The 20888-nt window shown below is 35.4% G+C and overlaps 1 protein-coding gene across 3 annotated transcripts in view; it reads left to right on the top strand.

The window, feature by feature from the left end:
• The window catches only part of CPEB4 (cytoplasmic polyadenylation element binding protein 4), a 60586-nt gene extending 44543 nt beyond the window's left edge, over positions 1-16043 (top strand). For 2 of the 3 annotated variants that reach the window (XM_014053782.2, XM_014053783.2), the window contains exons 4-10: positions 1117-1140; positions 3973-4146; positions 5796-5885; positions 6753-6871; positions 8132-8246; positions 8450-8631; positions 11519-16043. In XM_014053782.2, the coding sequence (XP_013909257.1) occupies positions 1117-1140; positions 3973-4146; positions 5796-5885; positions 6753-6871; positions 8132-8246; positions 8450-8631; positions 11519-11746 (932 nt within the window). In that variant the 3' untranslated portion in view covers positions 11747-16043. The remainder of the gene's footprint in view (positions 1-1116; positions 1141-3972; positions 4147-5795; positions 5886-6752; positions 6872-8131; positions 8247-8449; positions 8632-11518) is intronic. The other variant, XM_014053785.2, reaches the window with a different exon arrangement.
• Positions 16044-20888: the final 4845 nt, after the last annotated feature.

Here is a 20888-nt window from a genome sequence, read left to right as displayed (position 1 = left end):
CATTGAAAAGAACTCATTGTTGCTTTTAGCATGATATATCAATTGATACTTGGACGGATATAACCAGATTGTAAGATTTGTTTTTTTTATTTTCTGATCAATATCATTAGGATCTGGCTGTCAGTAAGCATTGGAAGCTAGAATAGGGGTGAGAAACATAAAATTTAAGGTTGTACGTCTCCCTTAATTCTTTTAACCTCACCCTCCCCAGGCATTTCAGGCTTTAGTTATAAAAAAAACCCCTTTTTTCCTGCCATGCTGTGAAATCCAAGAACAGTGGGAGCATTAAAAGTAAGCTGAACATAGTTAGCAGTTAAAACCTGAATACGTTCCACAAGCCCTTTCCCCCCATTTTAGCTCTATTTGGCTTTGGCCACATGCATAAATAAAATTTCTGTGACTACTTTGTATCATTGCCCCAGCTACTTTCTCCCAAATGTTCAATGCAGTTGCTAAATTAAAAAAAAAAATCTTTCCCACCTCTGACCTCAAGCATTGATACTATTTTTACACAGGCAAAGCTAAAGAACAATCAAGTACTGTAGAAGGAGTCTCAGTGTTGTCCATAGAAAGCAATCCATTGTAATGTTTGTTTTCTAGTCTGCAGAGCATTTCAGTTATTTAGCCCAATGGCTAACATTCTTTAAAACCAGCTTACTAAAGGGTGGGATAAATATGTTAATGTTTCACAGACATTAACATTCTTAACTCTGGATTCATGGTAATCACATGGTCACTTGCTTCCCTTGTAAATCTTAATTGGAGATATTGGCTCACTGAAAACAAAATATGATTGTTAAGGAACTGATAGACTGATCAAAATCCAAGGTTGCAGCCTCTTAGAAATACCAGATATGCTAATCAAGTTGCAATCCACTGGATGCTCTAGTAAGAGTAAAGCAGCTAAAGGTAGCATTTTTAAAATTAGATCTCTTTGTTAGCTGTTCTGATGTGTTTGAGATTAAAAAATATATTTTATGTGGTCTGCACTGCACTAATGCTTGAGAACCACTGAGGTTATATGGAGGTGAAATAGCATATCCTTTTTCTCTATCTCTATTTAATTTTTATTTAACAATGTTTGAAAGGCTGTTTTTCTTCTCATTTGACATGCAGCAAGGACATATGGGAGAAGGCGAGGTAACAACATTCCTCTTTAATTTTCTGATGTTTAAAATGTCTTACAGCATCACTAATGCACTAGCTGTTTCTGAAAGATCAGAAGTTTTTAAAGGGGCTGTGTGGATGGGGCAGGCGTCTTCAATGTGCATGCTGTGGTAACTTTACTTACTGAAAGTAGCATATCCCAGAACATGATGGTCAAGGCAGAATTAACATAATATATTAAATACAGAGTTAGCAGTTATCAAATAGGATTTTTAGCAAGAACTTCCAAAATTAAAATACACATAAATTCTAGCTTTAGCTGGGTGCTGGTAGGAAAAGAGGGTTTCTTACTTCTGGAAGCACCTAAATGACTTGAATTTCCAGGTCTCTCCCCAGGCAACATTAATTGTCATCATAATTTATTGTGGCTGTTAGCACTGGCATTCTTCCAAACATTTTTAATACTTACCGGTAGGTAACGATTTGCATGTCCCTCAAGATGTTGAGCACTGCAATAGAGGTAGTTTCACACTGCCTTTCTCTTATCTCACTTCTGTGATCAAGCTGAAATTCTCTGTATCTGAGCAATGACTTTGTTTTTGAGGGTTCTTCAATAGCAATGAAACTCCCTTGCAGGCACTAGCAGGACCAGAGTGTATAGTTTGGGGAGATTTAATATCACTTGTGAAAAGGAAGCCTGGCAATTAAGTCACATAGGTGCTTTTAAAAAATTTGTGGGATGAGAACCATGGTGCTACAACCGCATCTTTGAACCGGGCATGCTGACCTAACAATCTTAGCCAGATGCACTGAGGCAGCACTCCTCAGTGCTGCCTGGACTGAGGTATTGATGTGGAAATCACTGTAAGAAATCTCTCCCCAAAAAGGGTCAACGGTTGGAGAATTAATGCTAAAAAGAGGCTCTGCGCACTATTGAATTCAAATCATTAATTTGAGAGGATTCAGTTTTTCAGAAGAATGTAGATCATGAAAATTGATTGGCACAGTGTTTTTTTTCTAAATGGAGCTTATTTGTTTGTTTTTTTCAGTTTTGGTAGGTTATGGCAAACTGGTAAACTGTTATGACTTCATTAGTGATCAAAATGTTGTCACCGTGTGCATGTTTATGGTTTCTATGCCTCAACCTTTTCCTGAAGCCAATGTCAGAGCTACTTTATCAAAGACATAAAGAGATGGGGAGGGGAGATGGAGATTTTTACTTGTTTGCCCTTCAACTAAGGACAGTGGCTCCAGGACTGGTTCCCTGGAACTGCCACTTTCCCTGCACTGCACTTGTTCAATGCTCTTGGTGTGCATGCACACTGGCATTTGGAAGATGGAGACGTCACAATTCCATTTGGTGCATCTGGATTTCACTATTGACCAGTGGTGTATGTTTAGCATTTTATAATACATATAAAAGGAATGACTTCTACAGCTTTTATATTGCTATAATTTCAACAGATATGATGTACTGTATACTAAACAACATGGCATCCTGTGGGGAGGTAAAAGATAAAGGGATGGGTGGTAATATATGTCTGTATTCATTTCATATAAAAGTTAATCCTATATGAACTAAAAAACTAGAGAGAAACACAAGACCAGTTGTAATGGAATCACTTTTATTCTAAGGTATGTTGTGGGAACAATACTTAACACTAAGACAGTAACTACAATAGTAAAAATGAATAGCAAAAATAATGGTGTAATGTTCCTGGATGAGGCACTAACTAGTCTAATATAATCTGCCAAGAAAAAATGTCATTAAGGTCCAGCTCTCCTGAGATGATTTTGAGTGATGGTAACATGCGATTCTAACTAGAACCATCTTTCTTAAGAACCGTCTTCAGCCTTCAAGTCCTATTTATAGTTTTGGCAGGTTATAAAATGAGAAGTTAGTGCCCCACTTTTGAATTCTGAATCTTAAACCAGCTTTTTTTTTTCCTGCCAGAGTTTCAGTGGTGAAGCCTTTCTCCAGTTCTCCTTTAAAAAAAAAAATCCACACAGTATTCTGGTCACATTTAATAGACTTAGGTAAATAATTTACCTGCAGATACTTGTGGACCAGGGACTTATAATACTGCATTTTTTACCATTGAAACATATATTACATTTCTTTCCTAGCTATTTTCTACAGAATTTAGAGTATACATGAAATAAATAAATAGTGACCAATATGAGGACATTGACCAAGTTTCATGGTCAAGAGGGATGGAACCTGGTTCTCCTCAGCACTAATAACCTTTTAATTGTTCTTCTGAACTGTCTAGTTTTATTAGACTTGCCATACTTATTCTTCCCACAAATATAAGTACGGTGACACTATTAGTATGCCACCTCAGTGAGAATATAGGTAAAATGATAGGAGAATCCCATCTTTCTCCTCCATTTTCCTTTGGCTTTTTATTATTGTTTTTGTCAATAAAGACAAAGAGGTGTGGGATCTAAATATAAGATAGATGTGGAATATTTTTCTTGAACTATATGATTGTATGAATGTGACTAAAATCTTGTACTTGCAATGTCCCAAGGTCATTGGGCATGATCAATAATAACTTGGTGTAGAATATTTCTGAAGCATATACTTGGGGGGGAAATAGTCTCTGTATTTGGAATAGAACTAGTGACATTTGTCTATGACATGCTTGGCATAGTGCACCATTTAATGCTACCAAGATGCAGCTTTTCTGTACAATGTCATTCAGATAATATTGTGTATCTATATAATTAACAATGGGTCTTTGTGACAGGAGAAAGAATAAGAAAATAGGCAGCTATTATTCTGCTGGTGTGTTTTGAGACATACATATATGTATATTATGCATGCACATACACAAACACATTTTGTCTTTTCAACTATAGGTCAGTCCTCCCTGTTCCCGATGGAAGATGGGTTTCTGGATGATGGACGTGGGGATCAGACTCTCCATAGTGGCTTAGGATCACCACACTGCTTCTCTCACCAGAATGGCGAGCGAGTTGAACGGTACTCTCGCAAGGTGTTTGTGGGTGGCCTGCCACCTGATATCGATGAAGGTATATTTGGATATTAGTATTGCCAAAATACATACCCATGACCAAGTGCAGCCCTATGGAAAAGAGGATAATCATGCCAGATTGTAGCATTCTCATGCGTTCACTTCGGGCAGTTTTTCAGACAATGTAAATTGTGTAAAACTATGAGCTGTCAAATATCCAAGCTTTTAGGTTATGAATTGCAATGATAAGGAGGCGTGGGTTGCACAGTTTATGAGATGTTTTATACATTTGCTTCATTTAGTTAGATATTATGACATCATAAAACTCTTTATGAAGGTCTTTTATTTTGAAGATGATTATAATAGGCACCCATTTTAGTCAGTATCTGATTTAAAATACAGTGCAGTGCTTCATCTGTTTAAGGGAACAATATATAATGCATTATTTCTTTGCTATCATCATATATTTCACCAGAGGGATGAATTACTGCTGAAAAAAAAATCCCATTTAAGTATAAGAAACATGCTGGGCATATGAACATTAACTGTAACTGATGGAAATATTTGCCTTGATTTAAAAATCTACTAGACAAAGGGAATCTCCTTATTTTATTTTATTTTTTTAGGCTAATTAGAATAACAGACTGCTGCTTTTTTCAAAAGAAAAAAAGAAATGTAAATAAATACTTTAGGGATTTCTAGCTCTATTTTTTAATCCTGTAATTTTAGGTAATAACTGTATAAATTTAAGATGTATACATTAAAAAAATATCTATGACATTTACTTTTCCCCAAGATAAATATTTCTGTTACTTTCATCATGATAAAAACATCAGATTATGAAGAAATAAACTCTGACATAAGCATATGAAACATACACATCAATGTCTTGGGAAGAATTTAAGTAAAAGAAAAAATGCACATGGGGAGGGCAGATCAAATAATTTTTCAGGTTCTGTGTTGTGTATAAATAGCATTTCAGTCTGTTCCCAAAATAGCTTTAGATCCCCAGCTTATTTTAAAATTAAACTGAGTGAAAGAATTCCATGGTGCACTTTATAAAAAGAATTGTGCATGTGGGTAATATTAACCAGTGTGCAGATCACCTGAGCTGAATTTAGAAATTGAAGAAAGGCTTTGAAGCATTTGCTTTCTGCTAAGAAGCTCTGCATTCTCGTCCCTGCAGTGGTTATATAACTGCATTCTGCAAGTGCTGCTGAAGATAGTCTGAGGTCAAGCTCAGATGATGTGCACAGATACAGTTTAAACCTATGACATAAGCAGTAGGCGTGGCTAGGCTCTGCTACATTCTTTTTCCTTTCTCCCCACCTTTTGCAGGTCCCTGCTGAGCAACTTGCTTTTGATGCAAGCTCTGCATGTTAGCTGTGGGAGAATGCCTGGAGCTAAGCAGTAAAAACTGCTCAAATTCAGTCATTTAATTACTTTAAGTGGGTGGCTGCAAATCTTTATTTGTAACCTTAAAGCCACAGCTTTGATATTTAAACTGTTTCTTTTTTATTAAATATATACGGTACTTGGACTCACATATTTGTTTTCCTTTTGAAAATACCTGCTGTCTCTACATATTTGGGTTGCCTAGTATTACCCGAGTATTATCATCAAATTGCTTAAATTGTTTTATTTGAGACATTTCCCCTTAAAAAAAAAGTGAAGATTTTTCTCTCTCTTTGGTTCACCAACTTGCAGATGAGATCACAGCCAGCTTTCGTCGTTTTGGCCCATTGATTGTAGATTGGCCTCATAAAGCTGAAAGCAAATCATATTTTCCTCCTAAAGGTAACATTTTCATGCATTCTGTTCTTCTCTAAAATTATTCAGAACAAGTAACAGTTTCTATAAAAGCTATGTTAGTTGAAAGATGGTATTATCCCTCGACATGAAAAGATTTTCTTAGTGCTAGGACATTTTCTTAATAGGAAGAGCAGTGGGTTTATCATTGGATCTGTTCAAATAGGGGCTGGATAGCCATCTGCCACAGATGCTTTAATTCTGGATTCCTGCATGGAGCATAGAATTGGTTGTGATAGTATGAACTTTGCAATTCTATGATTCATGGAGTGAATTTTATCATTTGAGATTTTAACATGCATGTCTCTTCAATACATTTTCTATTACATACCACAATCACAAAAGCATATTTCAATACTGCTAAACATAAAATAATATGAAGTGTTCATTAGTACACCTTTCTCTTATTTGAAGTGTTTTGTCATTGCTGTTTTGACTCCATTTTACTTCTGATCTTCCAGTTGGCACTTTTTGTTTATTTTTTTAACTTTTTTTAACTTTTAACTTTTTATCTACTGTTCAACATGCTTTCCTTTCCATTCCCCCCTGTAATTTTTTAGTTTCTTTAATCCCCTTCTAGTTTTTCTCTGTAAAGCAGTGACATTCAGATTAAATTTCATTCTAAAGAAGAAATGGATGAAGTTTTGTAATTTATTTTTTATCTCTTTAATAATAACATTTTGGTTAGACAATAGCTATTCCTGCTATTTTGAAAAATGCCCCCCCTTTAATGTATGCCTCCATGATTTTCTTTTTTTCATAGTTATCACATCTAAGTACATACAAAATAGAAAATTTCAATACCTCATATACAGTACATAGAGAATAAACCATGTTTGTTTCTTCTCTGTCTAGGATATGCCTTTTTGTTGTTCCAAGATGAAAGTTCTGTACAGGCTTTGATTGATGCATGCATTGAAGAGGATGGAAAACTCTACCTGTGTGTTTCCAGCCCCACGATTAAAGATAAACCAGTACGTGGCTTTGATACATACATACATACATACATACATACATACATACATACATACATACATACATACATACTAACTATATACATATACACATACACACACACATACATACATACATACATATTACAAAATGAATTACAAATTATGCGTATAAGTGTTATTCATATACTAGAGAAGCACGTATGTGCATGGTTTTTCACTCAGGAGGCACAGGATGTGTTTTTCCTTTCTCCTTGGACTATTGAGTCTCAGGCACTACACATCTAATGGCTAATTGTTGCTTATCAAACTGCAAGTTCAGGGTCCTAATTTCTCCCTGCGCTATAATTTACTATTGGGTCTCAAGATGAGAAACTGCCCTCTCCCTCAGTGTGGATTATTTTTCAAGTTCTTCCATGCATATTTGGTCCTCACTTCAAGCCAAAACCTGGACAAATGAAAGGAAGAAGCATAAAGGGAAGAATTTTGGGAGAATCCTTTTTGGGAGGGAGTGTTAATTCTATCTATAGAAGTTAATTGGTTAGGAGGGAGAGTTGATTTTTGACTGTAATGCAGTCATGATAAACGAAAGATATAGATTCTATTATAGTTGCTATAGAGGCTTTTTATAACACTTACATGGTCATTTTGATGGTCAAGCAGGTGTCGTGCATCTTCAGCTTGCAGACTAAATACTAGGGCTCTGCAGCTCTTTGAATCTGAAGGGAAAATGATGCAATAGAAACATGACCAGGACTTGTGAGCAGTCCCTTAAATCAATTCCTCTTCTCAGCAATTCCTTTCAGTACCTTCATGGTACTAGGATTCATTCATTCAATGGGAAGCTTTGTCAAGCAACTGAAGTCCCCTCTGAATGTCTTGATTGTAATGTTGAGGTGCTATCTTCTCTTGGAAGCTGGCAAAGCCTCTTTGAGGATTTCCTATCATTTCACCAAGCATGTGCATGCACAGATGACACTTCCATTAATGGGTTGGCTGAAGCAAATGGATAAATAATGGAATGTGGAATCACTCTGTTCTCTATATTACTGGGATGTGACTCTATTACTGTGAATTCTAGGCCTCACTTACACATAAAAATCAGCTGGGTGACTTCACAGGATTTATTTTGCAGGGAAAATAGAGGCAGGAGTACTGTATTAGATATGTTCATTGCTTTGAATTGATATACATGCTCAGAAACAAAATAATAATGTGCTATGAAAAAAAATCCATTCTGACTCTTAGAACTGTATATAAAGTCTTGTTTTCTACTTGCAGGTTCAGATCCGACCTTGGAACCTTAGTGACAGTGATTTTGTGATGGATGGCTCACAACCTCTGGATCCACGGAAAACCATTTTTGTAGGCGGAGTTCCACGACCCTTACGAGCAGGTATAGAAAAATGGCTTGTTGACTTTGTCCAAGTGACCTTGCTGTTGGGAATTTCTGATATGGAAATATGCTTATTAACTTTTGCTGACATTCTCATTATTTTCAGATAGAACAGAAATTTAGATAGAAAAGTAGAAACTCCATTGCCCAGAGCTAGAAAAAAAAGGGAATTTATATGCATATTTGTTGTTACTATATTTTAGTGGAGCTTGCAATGATAATGGATCGGCTGTATGGAGGAGTTTGCTATGCTGGAATTGATACTGACCCTGAACTGAAGTACCCAAAAGGAGCTGGGCGTGTTGCATTTTCCAATCAACAGAGTTATATAGCTGCTATCAGTGCCCGCTTTGTTCAGCTGCAACATGGAGAGATAGATAAACGGGTAAGTACTAGAGCATATTCTATTTATTACCCAGCATTCTTTTGTTGGCTTATGTCCATATAAGTGCCAGTTCATGACAGGAACAACAAAAACAATTGTTAAATGCAGTGCTTCCCCCCCCTCCCCTTGCAGTCATCCAAAATATCAAATAATTGATTTTTTTTACTGCCTTTTGACTCTAAAACCAGTTGTTCCCTTTAGAGCCATTTTCAGCGGCACAGAAAATAAGCCTGTGCTTTTAGTGTTATCCTTTTACATCTGCATGACTTGCTTACTATTAGCCTTTCTTTCACCCTGCCTGAATGCTTTGTAGTAGAACGGGCAGCTGCTTTATCAAAGCTAAAGGCATGCAGCTCCAGTATGTTTCTGCTGGATTTCTAAGTTTCCTTGCACACATTCTATTTTAATTCAGTATAATCTGTACAGTAACAATAGTCCATTACTTAAACATCCATCTCTGTTAATGTTCAGCATATTTTCACAGCCCAAGTCAGCAGCACTAAGAATATCTTTGCAACAGAAGTTCACTTCTCATTTTATCACATTGACAGATACACTGGAAAGAAACATGTTTGTTTTGACACTGTATAAGACAGCATTCCCCAACCTTGTGCCCTTCAGATGTGCTGAGATTTTTAACTCCCAGAATTCCAAGCTAAAGGCTTTCCTAGAGTTACAGTCAGGTTAGGAAAAGCTGATGTAAGAAGCTATGAACTGTTTCAATTTTTGCTACAGTGTTTTTCTCTTTTCTGTCAACCTGGCAACTAAATTGTTCTAACTCAGCAATTTAAAATGATGCCATTCTCAGATAGGAAAATAAAATAAAATGAATATTGATTTGTGTGGCTTGTTCTCCCGTCTGGAAGGCACTTAATGTTCTACTTCTGCATACGTAATATATCACTGATGCTAACAGAATCTAAACATCTAAGCAAGAGATTAAAACATTTCTGCCATAGTTTTTAGTAAGGTGAATTGATTTATACCAGTAGGTAAATCTTGCTATTGTTAAAGCTGTGGCAGCTTTGTTTGGCACATATACATGTAGAGAAATTTATAAAGAGCAGCCCTCCTGTTCCTGCTTTTTAAATTTTGACATAATATGATCAAGGACTTCCTTAAATACATTTTGTTAAAATTCAGAATTTATCTGTGGACATCCATACTACAGTTACAGATATTTTACATCTATAGACATGTATACATACATATGTACATATATACATACATACATACATACATACATACATACTTGTTAAATCACATTTATACCCAAAACATTTATTCACATGGTGTGTAAATGGAGTCAGATTAATTAACTGGTTTATTTTTGCATTGGCAGTTAAATTTTAACTATTTGATACAAAATATCTTTTGAAATTTATTTTAAATAGCAAATGAAATTGGTTCAATTTTCCTACCTTTTCCTACCTGCATGTTTCGTTCTGTAGAAGGAAGGAAGGTAGGTAGGTAGGTAGATAGATAGATAGATAGATAGATAGATAGATAGATAGATAGATGATAGATAGATAGATAGATAGATAGATAGATAGATAGATGATAGATAGATAGATAGATAGATAGATAGATAGATAGATAGATAGATAGATAGATAGATAGATAGATGATAGATAGAAAAGGGAATGTGACTCAACAGAGTTGCACATTGAAAGGAATCCCCCCACCACACTATAATTCAGTATTTCCTACCTTGGCAATGTTGAGGTAGTTGGACTTTCATACCTGGAATTCTCAGCAATAGCTATGACGGTTTGAGAATTCTGGAAATTGAATCCCCATATCTGGTTATTGCCAAAGTTACAAAACAGTGGTAAGGTCCTTATATAACTATTCAGCTTTTATCTTTAAAAAAAATTTCAAGGAAAGACATTTGTAGATCCTCCAAATTGTGAAGTTGTTTATATAGAAAATTTCTATTAATGAATTTTAAATCAAGGAAAGGGGTAAATCTTTACCCCTTAATTTCACCAAAACATTCTAAATCTCTAATTTTCAGAGAATTTCTCATTGTATTTCAGAGTGATTCAACATGATCAGAATTGAAATAATGTCAATTTAGTACAATTACTAATTTAATCAGATTCACCTAGTGCAGTGTTTAAATAATGGGCATGATCAGAGTAAAACTCAACAAATTTGAGAAAGGTCTTTAGCTGTTTTATCAGTTAAGCACCTGCCTTAGTAGAAAGTATAGATTGTGAAACCCAAAGTTAATTTGATATCTTAAATAATAGGGAAGTGTCTTCTGTAGTTAGATATGATGCCATCTTGTACAGGATGTGGTAATGGCCACAAGCTGGGATGGTTTTAAAAGAGGGTTAGGTAAATTGGTAGAGAGAGTAGCTCTATGAAATGTAACTTACTAAAAGAAATGTAATTACCTGGGGGTTTTTTTTCCACTTGCGTTCTCCATACAAACTCAGAACATGATATATATTCTAGACCACAATCTTATTTTTTTCACACTTGAGTAATAATCACACTGGTATATGATTGTCCAGTGAGTTGGACCCAGCTGAAAGGTGAAGCCAGACTGTCAGGACCTTAGTGCAGTATTTACTACATCTTTTGATGGAGACCATACAACAGAGGAAAATTACTGCTTTTCTGTTTTGCTTGTTCAGCCAATCCTAGGTGGGAAAAAATCCTGAGCTAGTTCCTTTTCCAGTCTGATCCAACAAAGCTCTTTTTACTGCGATGGAGAGTGTTCACTGAGGTATCTGTAGTATCTATAGTTGGATGGTAGAAATACATGAAGAGAAAACACACACACACACACCACACCACACCACACCTGGACTACACTTTTGTCTAACGAGGCCAAACTTAAGAAATGTGTACATTTTCTCTCCTTCTTTCATCACAGGTGGAAGTTAAGCCATATGTCTTGGATGATCAGCTGTGTGATGAATGTCAGGGGGCCCGTTGTGGTGGAAAGTTTGCTCCATTTTTCTGTGCTAATGTGACCTGTCTGCAGTATTACTGTGAATATTGCTGGGCTGCTATCCATTCACGCGCTGGCAGGGAATTCCACAAGCCCCTGGTGAAAGAGGGAGGAGATCGCCCAAGACATATTTCATTCCGCTGGAACTAAGTGATTACTGCAGTGTGTTCATATGCAGGCCCTCGAAATAAGTGCACTCTTCTGTTCTCCTGATTCCTTTGCCCTCCCTTCCTATTCCCTCTTACTCAAGATAGCATGTCCTGCTGTTGTAGTCTGTAACTTAAAAATAGTGTAACAAAAGAATGGCCTATAATCCTATAGGTATTTTGTAGGATCTTTTCATTAAACTTTATGGGGAAACTCCTTTTCCTATGGATAACACAGTGCATGGAAGCCAGGTTCTCTTACCTTCCTGGTTCCCCAGAGGACACTGCTTTCCTGCTATCTTTTCTTGAAGGAAGGAAGAAAGAACAATATTAAGAGAAATGAAACAATAGAGTGTTTTGTTTTTTAATTAAATTATTGCTAATAACAAAATCAATAGACTACTTTTATTAAAGTAACCATGAGATAGGAACACTATGAATCTTATCTGACACTTTGTCCAACCGACCCGCCCTTTCCTTCTCCTTGCCCCCTTCCCTAGCCAAGCCTCTGGGAAGCCTGTTTTCTTGCCATGATTTTATAGCAATGGAAACAGTTAGCTGTCAAATTAGTAACAGAAAAGAGCATGTTTAAAGCAACAAAAATGCATGAGCAAGGTTTAAAGCAGCATTACGTTTCTTTTTCTTTTTTGTTTGATGTAAGGGTTCTGAAGCTAAATCTTTAGCACAGTATTGTGTCTCACCGTGCCTCCAACTTCCCACCACATTCAAATTTTTACTAATTGAGTAGGCAGAGCTTAGATCTGTGTTCTTCATCCAAGCAATCACATTTTTAAAGTTCCCGAATGTAAATCCTGGGTCAGTTTATAACTGGGGGGTGGGTGGGGAGTGCACTTATTCTTTATTATTGTGGTTGTTGTTGTTGTTTTGAAAGAAACTTCATTATCAGAATACAGCCCTACAAATCCTACCAAAGCTAAAGTAATGACAACTAGTGAACTGGCATGTCCTCTCCTGAAGAACAAATGTATAGATTTTATTTTTGATGGCTATATAGAACTCTATATCCTAATTTACTAATGTAAATCAGAGGCCAGCCTTTGCTCTCCATTTTGACATGAAATACAAGAACCTAAAGATATACCTCAAGAGTACATTTTAATTCCCCCCTCCCCTTCCCACCCATCCCCATTCTATTAATCCACCCTTCCAGTACATATCAAATTTTGTCTGCTTCTTGGGCTTACTCTGGGATGTGAAACCAGTTCTAACTTCCTAACAAAGCTGTAACCTAGCAATTTATCAGAGGGCAAAGTAAAGTTTGTTTCCAGGGATGTTTTGCACTGTTGGCTGAATGAATAGGCCTGCATGTCTGCAAAGGATATGCTTGTCTTTCAACAGAGAGCATGTGAGTAAAGGAATCCTGACAAAAATTTTGTTTGGGACTTAGCATAGAACATAAACCGTCGTAGGACTCCAACTTGCTGAGTAATGCATGAAGTGTTATAAACATGTAAGTGGGGAACACAGCATATGTTAAAGCTAAGGCACAGGGTGGTGTTGATTAGATTGAAATACACTTGATGCTTTGTAAATCTTGAGAAAATCGATAGGAGGGAATGTATCCATCTCTTAACCACAGTAACGGGGTTGTAGCAGTGTGTAGAAAAAGCCAGTTGGAATCTGAAACTGGCATGATACCAACATAGGCTCTTAAACCAAAGACTTGCTTAAGCACAGCTACAGAGAAAAGGCATCCCTTTTGTAAGCTCACTTCCTCCCCATCCCTTTCCTCCATTGCCAGTTACCTATCAGAGGCAGTTTGGTTTTCAGTACATGATACATACCCTTGTTATTTTCCAAAGGTCAAAATGGAGACATTTGCTGTCTACTTGTCAAGTAGAGAAAGGGAGCTCCTTTTAATGAATCCCTGCAAATATTGACAACAGGAAATGCAAATGGAGAGTGCTCTTTTGTAGACTGTCAGGGACCTTTTTCTCTGAAGTACATAATTATAGTTGGAATATTCCTTTTAATTTTTTAAAAAAATGCTTGTAGGTGGCTTGGGGTGTCTTATTGTGCCGATCCTATCCAGTGAACAGGTGAGATGGGTTACCATTACAAGAAATAACACTGTTTGAGAAGTAGCTTTGAATAATAATTTTTTCCCTTTGTACATGACCTGCTGAATTTCGGTACAGTGTTTTTGTAGCTAACTTATTTTGTCATGCACATAATGTATATTTGTTATGCACTACTTTTGTATATCTTGTTTTTCCAACAGTGAGCATTTTTAGGCACACTTTTCACTGACGGGATATCTCTTTATGCAATACCTCAATTTTTCATATTGCAAAGAGTAGCTTTTTGTACTTTTATTACTGAGAGATCTTCATATACTTCATTTTTTAATATAAATAATTTTAATAAATTTTATTTTCTTATATTCTGCTTTTTATACATTTCAGTGCTCTGCATACATTTTGAATTATGGATGTTGTGCACTGGCAATGCTATTTTAGAATTTGCAGAGAAAAGAAAGCATGTTGCTTAAACATCTTTAGCCCAGCACCAGGTATTTGGTGTACATATAATTTAAGAAATACTTATATGTAAAGTTGAGACTTAAAAAAAAGAAATTTTTAAAAAAGCATGAAAGTGACAAATGAGAATTTGTCTTTAGACTCTTGAAATTTAATGCATAAACATAGAGTAGAAGTTTAACAGTAACATCCCAAATTGTCTACTGCTTCTTAATAGATTTTTAAAAATAATACACAAATGCAGATGTTTTTTGGTGAATGTTTAGCCATTTTTAATCTTAACAAATTGATGTTAGGTGTTTGCAGAGATGTGTCTGCGCTTTTAAATCATATTTAAGGAAATAAACTCAAGCCTGCCCAATGGTGGGCATGTAATGTTAGTATGCATGACTAATATTAAAAAAAATGTTATTCTACTAATATTCACTTGTGGTGATTGTGTGAAAAGCGTGTTTACAGATTATTTGGTTACACTTCAATTTACAGGGCATAAATGATTATCTCTATTACTCTGTACTCGAAATAGTGCTAATATAATATGTCCTTCAGATTACATGGAAAGTGGAGTTGCCATGTCACTCCAAGCATAACTAACATGTAATTAGTTTAAAAATCCTAGGGTATCACTTTATTTTAAAGGGGTGTAAACAAGCATGTCATTTTCTTTCAGAAGCATGGCACTGGCCATGTATTTACAATGTAGTTACAGAGTAATTACATGGTTATTTTTGCAATGTAAAATAAAGTGTTTCTGATTTATTTTATATGTAAAAGAACCCCACTGCCCCGTGCTTTTTTGGTATATAGTATCTACTTCTCCATACACAGACCTCTGCAGAACGCAAATCTAAAACTTGCAGTGAATGACTTTAGTGTTTTATAAGGATGCTGTTGGAAAGACTTGATAATTCACCCCTTTTTGTTTCTTGAAGAGTTAAAGCCTTCTGTTTTAAAAGGTGATTTAAAACTTGAATGTGATGAATTGTGGCAAGTTAACTTCAAGTTATGTGCAATACTTATTTCAGACTTCTGGAAGATCTTTGCAGTGTAATTCTTTGTTTTTAATTGCAGACATTTAAAAATGTCATTTTCTACTGTTCTAGTAAATCCTCTTTCTTGCTGGTGTTTCTAAAGAAAAGAATCAGAAATCAATCTTTCTACTAATGTAAATTTGAGATTATTTTTTAAAAAAAGGAATAAAAGAGGTTTTGGTCATTTGCTTTATTTTATTATCTTATTTTAAAGCTACTGTGATTGATAGCATTGTAAGAATTGGGACAATATTGTATTCAACTGTTTTATTTTTTATATTTTTAAAATTTAAAGTATAATTAGTTTTTATAATTTTCATCAGATTCTTTTGTTATATTTTTTGGAAGTGAAACTTTTAGCAAGTGGGTGTCTAGTTTTTACTAATCCCTAATATGTTTTCCCCAATGTAATGCTCATATTATCAGAAGGAAAAGTTATTTAAGTATGTCAGTTACTTGTACTACTTGGCTGAATTTCCATATAGTTTTTACTGTGTATGGGGAGGTTGTAGTATTTATTATAGCATTTTAAATAAGGGTAATTCATTTTTTATTAAAGTCATTTTCACAATTTAAGTTCATATTTTTGTATGTTCTACTCTAAGTTATAACACAAGTTTCTTTTTTTAAGAGAGTTCATTTGTTGAAGTGCTAGTGGAAAATTAATGTTATTAAATAGTTTGCAAATGACTATTTATAGCAGTATGCATATAATTTTTAAATATTTGTAATGTGAGATGTTGAATGAATAAAACTTTTAACTCAATAATTGCTTGGTCTGTTATTTTGAACTCTTCAGGGCCAAGTTATAACTGGTGCCCCTCTGAATGGAATAATCTATCCATTAGGTACTCCATTTATGCCCTCCATGGCTTCTAGATTGTACAAACCAAAACTGTTACTGGGGAGGGGGGCATTTTGTTTAAGGCTCATTAGTTTAAGTGACAAAATGGATACTTAAAACTTGCAAAGGTTAAAAGGACCATTAAAAAGTGAAAATACCCTGGAGGATTTTTCCCACCTGAAGAGAAAAATGCACCTATTTTACCTCTCCCCACCACCACTCCCTCTCTGGTGATATTACATCACTGTCCATGATCCCAAGTTCATAATTTATGAATGATTGGTAGGTTGGAGTAGAAATAATTACAATAAGTACATAAGCATTGCAGTCTCAGATTTTAATCCCTGTTCATCCCTTAAATGCAATACTTTAGTATAATCATTGTTCAGTATGATTCACCTGTTTAATACTGCTGTTATTTGAAGGATCAGTGTATTAGAGCTATCTTTAAAGATCCTGTAAAAATAATGAGGGAAGTAATTTTATGGACTTTTGGACTTCTGTATTTAAACTGGAATACTGACATACAAAAGATCGTAGTTTTGGTTGTAAAAAAATAGTATGGGAAGAATGAATAATGAAACCAAACCTGAGAGATGTTTGGTCTGGTCAATGTGTTTAAATGTTATGACTTCTTTAGGAGTTCCAGTTAAAGACCAACATATTAAACACCAGTTTTTCAGTGTCATGTGTTCATTTCATTGTTCTAGTCTGTAATGTTTAGCTATTTGCCTCTGACTCTTTGACTGACTTGTAACCTGCGGGGAACAGACATCAATTTATACTAAGCCCTAGCAACTTCAGTCATGTTGGAACCCTTGTAAAATCAGTCCAAGGGTTGATATCACAGGCCCAACAATAGGAGAAAGTCCTAAAGTAGACATCAGTGCAATGAGGATAAGCCTTCAGCTGTCTGCTCACATGTCAACTGAAGTGGGGGGGGGAGAGGAGGGGAGGAGAGCCAAATGCTATTTATATTTTGTAAATGTGGTATTCAGATATACATTGATGTCTCTGGCTGGAATCTCGTGACTTTGGCATGAATATTCAGCAAGCTCAGCATCCTAGCATTTATTTTTAAACGTACAACCCTGAGTATGTCAACTGGGTCAACAACAAGGAGCCAAGTGTTCAGTCACCTGCTTCCACTTAATGTTCTTCTGCTGCTTAATTGTTTGGGTCAAAAGAAGCCCAGTATGAGATGCTCAAATAATGGTATGTTGGGAAAGGAATAAGACTATTGAGGTGGCAGTGCATCTGGGGGAAAGAATGCAAAGCATTGGGAAACTGAACTGTTTGGCAGAGTGGAGTAAAGGCTTTGCCAGGCCTGCCAGCCCCACACCGGGATTCTTATGGATATCTCCATCGCTGTAGCACTCTGGGAAAACACTCTGGGGGAAATTGAAAAGCTTTCATGGAATGCTCACAGCTGGGACCTTGAGCTACTCAGTGGGATCTATTTCAGCACTGTTCTGTCAGTAAGAATATTCCACCCAAACAATGTGTTGAATTTTACCTGCAGACATACAGTTTAAATAATGCAAATCTATATTGGCACCGAAATTTCCTCTCTTCATTTTTTCATGTCTCTCTTTTCCCAAATAACAACTTAAGTATGACAAAAGCATTTGCTTCACGTATACACATTTCTATGAGTTCTGCATAAAACTATAAAAGTAACATGGTCTATATTCTGTAAATGAAGGGGTCAATTTTTATATTTCACCAACCTATTATTCTTTTAAGATATATCCCACTCTTTCCATTTTGTAAATATAATTAAGATGAAAAGCGGTCCGGGGAGACACTTGACATTTTGCTTACCTCTCAAAAACTTGTAATGCCAACCTAGCTTCCTACAGCTTCCTACAGAATGAATAGATTGCCATCTCATGATATTCAGTCTACTCAATTACCCAGATCTCACATTTTAGTCAGAAAGTAATTTGTGGCACCTGAATATCAGACATGTGTTTAATGTGGGGAAAAAGAATAAGACACTGACATTTCTCCCGGTTTTATTCTCAGGCTTGTAAGTTTTGCTACACCAAACAGAGGGCTATATAGCAGATAAGAAAAAACACTCCTCGGGAAAAGCTGCTTTTCCAGTTTAAGCTGGCCTTAAAGCAGCGGACTCCAATCTTTTGAGTGCCAGGGACTGGTTCTGTGGAGAAAGGCTTTTCTGTGGACAGGAGGGGGTGTGGTTTCACATGCTGCCTGCATCCCGCACATGCATGGATGGGGGCTTTGCTCATTAGCACGACCAGGTTTCTGGTGCGCTGTGGACCATTACCACGGCATGAGGTTTGAAGACCCCTGGCTTAAAGTATCAGATGAGATCTTTCTGTATATCCTAAGGCCTTTGGAGATACAACTGGTCATATAAAAAAAGAAATCTTGGAAACAAAGACAAAAAAAAAAATCTCTGTAGGAAGTCAGGCTATCTTCTAATGTTGAAGTTTACCTTTTCTCATCAGACCTTTAGTTTTTTTGCTACTTTAAATATTCTTGGATTTTTAGCTGATATTTTATTTGTTATCACATTGGATTTTAGGTATGCTTTCATTAAGCACATAGGTGTTTTCAAAGAATAACTTCTGTAAGCCGCCCACAGTCAATGTGAGTTAGTTGAGTAGCTGTAAAAAGTTTCTTAATAAAATACAAATAAATATTACAACTTATTATTATGCAATTGAATAATAACAGGCCTGAATAGAAAGTAGTTGCAGCTTTTTCTATACACCCCTGCATTTCTTTTGTAAGATGATTTTAAATAAATGCAGGAGATAGAAAGATTACAGGTGTTCTGGTAATTTTTTTAACTTTCTTGACAGATTTATAACAAAAGTGGTTTTTAGAAAGCCAATCTAGAGATGCTATCTAAAGTATGCAACACATAATTTGTATACACCATTTATTAGATATAAAAGCCTTGATATTTTTTCTGTTAATGTCTCTATAAAATAAGTTTAGTTAGTTTTGAAAGCACAGGTAGTGTATTCCAATAATAAAACATCTGGGGAAAACGATCATGGCCAAAGTTCACTTTGACTTTGAAAATACCAGTAGTTTAAAGGTGTCATTGATTTGTGGGGCTGTTTACATCAAACGTTAGCATGCATCTTTTAAGACTTAATAGAGATCTCCAGGTCGTTGTTTAATTTCCTAAAAGATTCAGATGGCTGGAAGCTGATGTGACAATATAGAGGTCATTTCATCTGATCTCATTGCTTCTTGGCTCTGTGAGAAATGTGCCAGTCTAGCTGAATACAGGTAATCCTCAACTTACATCAGTCCATTTAGTGACTGTTCAAAGTTACCATGGCACTGAAAAATGTGACATGACTGTTTTTCACAGTTAAGACCTTTGCAGCAACCCCATGATCATCTGATCTGATCAAAATTCACATGCTTGGCAACTAGTTCAAATTTATGACCATTACTATGTCTCAAGGTCATGTGATCACCTTTTGTAAAGTTCTGACAAGGAAAGTCAATGGGGAAGCCAGATTCACTTAACAACTGGGTTACTAGTTCATGAACTGCATTGATTTACTTAACAACTGTGGCAAGAAAGGTAGTAAAATGGGACAAAATTCACATAAAACTATCTCACTTAACAACATAAATTTTGGGCTCAGTTGTGGTTGTAAGTCAAGGACTACCTGTAATATGTTTGAACAAAATACTTTTATTTTGTAGTACTTTAACAAATCCTCTCCTCTTTTGTTACTATGAACTTACATGCTGAAATAGTATAGATCTACATATAGGATTTATTTTTTTAAAATTAATCAGCTTAGAATAATTAAAACATTCATTTTTGACATATTTTTATTAGAATTTTAAATAAAAAGAATAAAAGTCAATACAAACTACAAAAAATGCAAATTGAAAAATAAAAAAAGGGAAGGGAGTAGTGGAAAAAGGGGGGGGGGAAACAAGGAAGAAAACAGAAGTAATTTCCCCCTTCAATTCCAGAAGGTTAAAAATAAGTTTAGTTTATTACTATCTCTAAATAAAACATCTCTTTTCCCCCCGCATAGCTCCTGTCTTAGGTAAAGAAAACAAAGTCCAAATGCTACGTCAACCCATTTTTTGTTAGCAAAAGCCTAGGCAACCAAATATAATTATTTTCTTCTTTTACCCCTGGTTGAAGAAGCCAATTTAATAAACATCCTCTGAGTTTTTAAAATCATTATTTAACCCCTTCAAAAATGGTCTCAGAGATAGATTGTTAATTATCTGTGTTCCAAAGCGAAAATTCATCAGAATTTAAATGGATTTCTTTTAGTATCAATTAAAAAATTACCCTTTTATCCTTCTAAAAAAGTCCTTCCAAATTTTTAGCAGAACTCTTTTGTATATAGAGAAAAAGACAAAAATATCCAAATCAATTTCCTATTTTAATATCTGTTCATCTCCTTTAGAGAATAAATCATCCATCAAATCGATTTGTATTACATTTAGATCACTTTTCAAATTAATTTCATAGACATCCATTGCAGCTCGTTCTTATTTTATAATTTTAGTAAATATATTCTGTCAACACAGTGATTCAAGTCCTGGACAGGAACTCATTTTAAGATTTAGAATATTTATTCTTGTTCAAAAGTACATGGGATGATGGTTGTGGGGCTCAGTATTCTCTTCCCTCTAGGAAGGTGGGAAAGTTCAAGTCTACTATTCAGTCCTGACCCAGATTTAATTTTAAACATAAAAATTTCCAAAACCTTATTAAGAGTTTACAGAGTCTTTGTTAAATATACA

This window comes from Thamnophis sirtalis, unplaced genomic scaffold (assembly GCF_051295495.1).
Source record: "Thamnophis sirtalis isolate CommonGarterSnake01/CBP01778 unplaced genomic scaffold, rThaSir2_p1.2 scaffold_3, whole genome shotgun sequence".
NCBI lineage: Eukaryota > Metazoa > Chordata > Lepidosauria > Squamata > Natricidae > Thamnophis > Thamnophis sirtalis.
This window is presented reverse-complemented; position numbering and strand designations above follow the sequence as displayed.